Consider the following 3,919-nt stretch of genomic DNA (forward strand, 5'->3'; position numbering starts at 1 on the left):
CGTGGGACCATGGCTGGGCTGGGCCCCGGAGGTGGGGAGGCGGAGGGCGGCCCCCGGCCCCTGTTTTGCAGGAAGGGGGCTCTGCGTCAGAAGGTCGTGCACGAGGTGAAGAGCCACAAATTCACGGCCCGATTTTTCAAGCAGCCCACCTTTTGTAGCCACTGCACGGACTTCATTTGGTGAGGGAGGCAGGACGCTGGGGCCCTAGGGGGCGGGGCTGGGGGAGGGGGCCCCAGGACCCAAGGGGGAGGAGGCTGGGAGAGAGGGTGCTGGGGGTGCTAGGGGGTGGCAGCTGGGGGGAGGAAGCTGTGCGGCGCGAGGGGAAGGGGCTCCGGGCAAAGAATCCTTGGGGTCCCGAGGGGGAGAGCTCGAGGAGGGGGGCTTCTATGCCTCCCGAGGGGCAAGGGCTGAAAGAGGGCATATCTGGGTCTCTGAGAGGAAGGAGCTGGGAACTACAGTGCTTCCTAAGGGCAAGGTCTAGGAGAGATAGTCTCTTCCCTTCCTTCTGCTACCCTTCCCTATAGCCTACTGACCTGAAGGTCTGGCTCATTTCAGGGGAATCGGCAAACAGGGCCTTCAGTGTCAAGGTAAGAGCTGGGGATGCTGAGGCCGGGGTCTCCAGAGAGCAGAGGGCTTCGCGTGCCTCGGGGGAGGGGCCCACGTGTTCGTGTGGAGCAGAAGCCTGAGCTTCTGAGGACTAGGATGGGGCCAGGCCTGGGAGGAGGAAGGAGGAATGTGGGGGCCCCATAGCTCCAGTTGGGGAAGGATCTTTGGGAAATCTGTTACCATGGGAACAGCCAGTGGGGGAGAGGGGGGGAGTCAGAGACACAGAGACACCCAGAGAGACACAAAGAGATTGACACTGAGACAGAGACAGACAGACAGGAAGGCCTGCAGAGAGCGAGAAGGAAGGGGGATGGGGGGGAGAGAGAGACAGAGAGACATAGACAGAGACACAGAGAGAGAGGGAAAGAGAGGGGGAGAGAGAGAGAGACAGACAGACAGACAGACAGATAGAAAGGGGCTAAGGTTGAGAGAGCCAGAACGGGAGAGAGGGTCAGGCAGACTCCCCCGTCCTTCTGCTGTTTCCTTGGCAACCCCATCTCTTCATTAGAGTTTCCTCAGGGCGGGGCTTGGAAAGGGAAAGGGGCGGTTGCCCAAGTGGACCACAGCCGTTTCTGGGAACACAGTGAGTCAGAGATGGGGTGGGAACTGGCACTAGGATCTCCCCATCCAACTCCTGTGTTTTTATCTGCCTTCCTCACCCCCTTCTCTACCCATTCCTCTTGGGGATTTATGGCTCTTTCTATCTTGCCTTTGGTCCTCCTCCCCCCTTTCTCTGGGTGTCTCTGTCTTCCTCGGTGTCTCTATGCCTCTGCAATCTCTGCTTGTCTCTTCGTCCTTCTGTCTCTTTCTTTGTGTTCCTTTCTGCCTTGTTCTGCATCTTCCCCTCTGCGTCTCTCATTTTCCGATTCTTTCTCTATCCCACATTACTCATTTCTGTCTCCTTCCATATCTTAACTATTCTTGATTTTTCTGTGTCTGTCTGCTTCTCTGAGCCTGTCTCCATCCTTTTCTGTCTGTTCCTGTCTCTGTCTCTGTCTTTGTTCTCTTTTTCTGTCTTTCTCGGACTCTACTCTTCTCTGTGTCTCTGTCTTCTTCATTCCGTCTCTCTGGTCTCTGTCCATCCATCATTCTGTCTACCAGTCTGCAGCTTCGTGGTTCACCGACGATGCCACGAATTCGTGACCTTCGAGTGTCCGGGCGCCGGGAAGGGGCCCCAGACAGACGTGAGTGCCTCCTATGCCTGGGTCTCTGCAGAGGCATGTCTTGCTCCCCCCTTCCCCAGCTCCCCCTGGGTGCTTGGCCCAGTTTCTCCAGCTATTTTTATGGGAGGGGGGAGGAAGGGGGGCTGGAAGCAGTGGTTCCTGCCCCAAATTCTCTGCCCTTGGCCTGGAAATCTAGGGAGGGGGTGGTGATACATGGGACCAGAGGAGGAGCAGGGGGAGTGGGAGGAGGGGAGATGGAGGCAGAGGTGGGACCAGGGGAGTTTCAGGATCGAGGAGGACAGGAGAGGAAGAGAAAAGAAGATAAGGACACTGTGTCAGAGAGACAGTGAGACTGACACTAGCAGTGGAGATAGTGAGGGAGACAGATCTGTGAGACAGGGGACCATGAGAGACAGAGCAGTGGTGGAGAAGAAGCCCAGAGAGATCCTAAAAGGCACCACAGTCAAAGAGATGGGTGGGAAGGCAGAGGTGGAGACATTGTGAGCTCTATTGGGGACAGAGGAGACAAGAGATCTGTGAGAGACCCAAGAAACACAGATGAGACCATATCTCTAGCCTTGACAATTTCCAAAAGGCAGAATCACTCCTGTGAAGCAGAGAGTTCAAGGATGATAGTCTTTGTTGGGACACTAAGGCTGATCTTTCAGATATTTGCCCTTAGGTTCTCTCACACTGCCCTCTAGGACCCCCACAACAGACAGACCATGAGACTATCCAGGATTACACCTTGAGTTGGGGATAGATTGAGACTAGAGCCCAAAGTTGCCTGAGTCCCAACCCAATGGGCTGTCTCTTCCTTCTTTTCTTCCTCCTTGTGGAAGATAGGGTGAGAGTGAGTGAATGACCTACAAGACAGAGAGAGATTAGGAGAGACATCAAAGTAGCAAGGCATTGATCACAGAATGGAGGAACTAACTGGAGAGGTCCTTGGAGATCAAGGAGCCTGATTTCCTCCTTTTATATTAGGGAAAGTGAGAAGGGAAGGGGCTTGCCCAAGGTGATTCAGAGTGAGGAACAGAGATAAGATTCCAGCTCAGGTCACCTGACTCCTAACCTGCTGATACAGCTGTGGTCTTACATCTGGGATCTCAGGTCTTGGCTCTAAGCGACATGGAGATAGAGCCACGGGATGGAAAGAGTGGTTGGTCGGTGTAGCCATAGTCAGGACATAGATGCTTGGCTCTGCCCCTTCTTGGATGTAGGACCATGCCAGTCAGCTCCTCTGAGCCTCAGTTTCCCTATCTGTAAACCCTGGGGCTACCTCCTTCATGAAGCTTCTGTGAGGAAGCTTTGTAAACCTTTAATGAGAGTGGCGGATATTTTTAGGATGAGAGACACAACAGCCAGGCAGATGGCAGTGAAGGCAGAGATGGAAAGGTGGGGAGAGGAAAACACACCAAGAGACAGGGGAAGCAATAGAATAATGTGGGAAGACCCCCATTTAAAGGCAGGAGGTTGGGCCCTAGACGCAGCTTTGGCTTTGGACAATTTTCCAGTGCTGACTATCAGCCTTATAATATGACAAAAATAACAGCTAGCATTTCTAGAGCACTTTACATGTTATTCCATTTGATCTTCACCACAACTGTGGGAGGTGGGTGCTATTATTGTCCCCATTTTGCAGGTGAGGAAACTGAGACAGAGAGGTTGAGTGACTTGCCTAGGGCCACCACACAATAGGTGCTTGAGGTGAGATTTGAACTCAGAGCTTCCTTAATCCAAGCCCAGCAATTTATGTACTGCATCACCTAGCTGCCCAGTGGTCTCCAAGAAGCTTTCTTCTGGCTCCAGATCTGTGAATTCACTTCCACCTCTCACAAAACTAGCCCCTCTAGTCAGAAACATAGAAAACCTGAGGGACAGGAGAGGCAGAGAGATGGGGAGATGAGTCACAGAGACAGTGACCAAGGCACAGAGACAGAGGAGAGAGATGGGGAGACGAGTCACAGAGACAGGGTGATCAAGGCACAGAGACAGGAGAGGAGAGAGATGGGGAGACGAGTCACAGAGACAAGGACCAAGGCACAGAGACAGGAAAGGCAGAGAGATGGGGAGATGAGTCACAGAGACAGGGACCAAGGCACAGAGACGGGAGAGGCAGAGAGATGGGGAGACGACTCACAGAGACA

The 3,919-nt window shown here is 53.7% G+C and overlaps 1 protein-coding gene across 1 annotated transcript in view; it reads left to right on the plus strand.

Annotated features, from left to right (window-relative positions):
- The first annotated feature begins 6 nt into the window (after positions 1-6).
- The window catches only part of PRKCG (protein kinase C gamma), a 12,012-nt gene continuing 8,099 nt past the window's right edge, over positions 7-3,919 (plus strand). Inside the window, exons 1-3 of the mRNA XM_069103444.1 lie at positions 7-179; positions 556-587; positions 1,708-1,790. Coding sequence (XP_068959545.1) covers positions 10-179; positions 556-587; positions 1,708-1,790 — 285 coding nt within the window. The 5' untranslated portion in view covers positions 7-9. The remainder of the gene's footprint in view (positions 180-555; positions 588-1,707; positions 1,791-3,919) is intronic.

This window comes from Petaurus breviceps, unplaced genomic scaffold (genome assembly GCF_028583685.1).
Source record: "Petaurus breviceps papuanus isolate PSGF00001 unplaced genomic scaffold, PetGlider_PUasm1.0 577, whole genome shotgun sequence".
Taxonomy (NCBI): domain Eukaryota; kingdom Metazoa; phylum Chordata; class Mammalia; order Diprotodontia; family Petauridae; genus Petaurus; species Petaurus breviceps.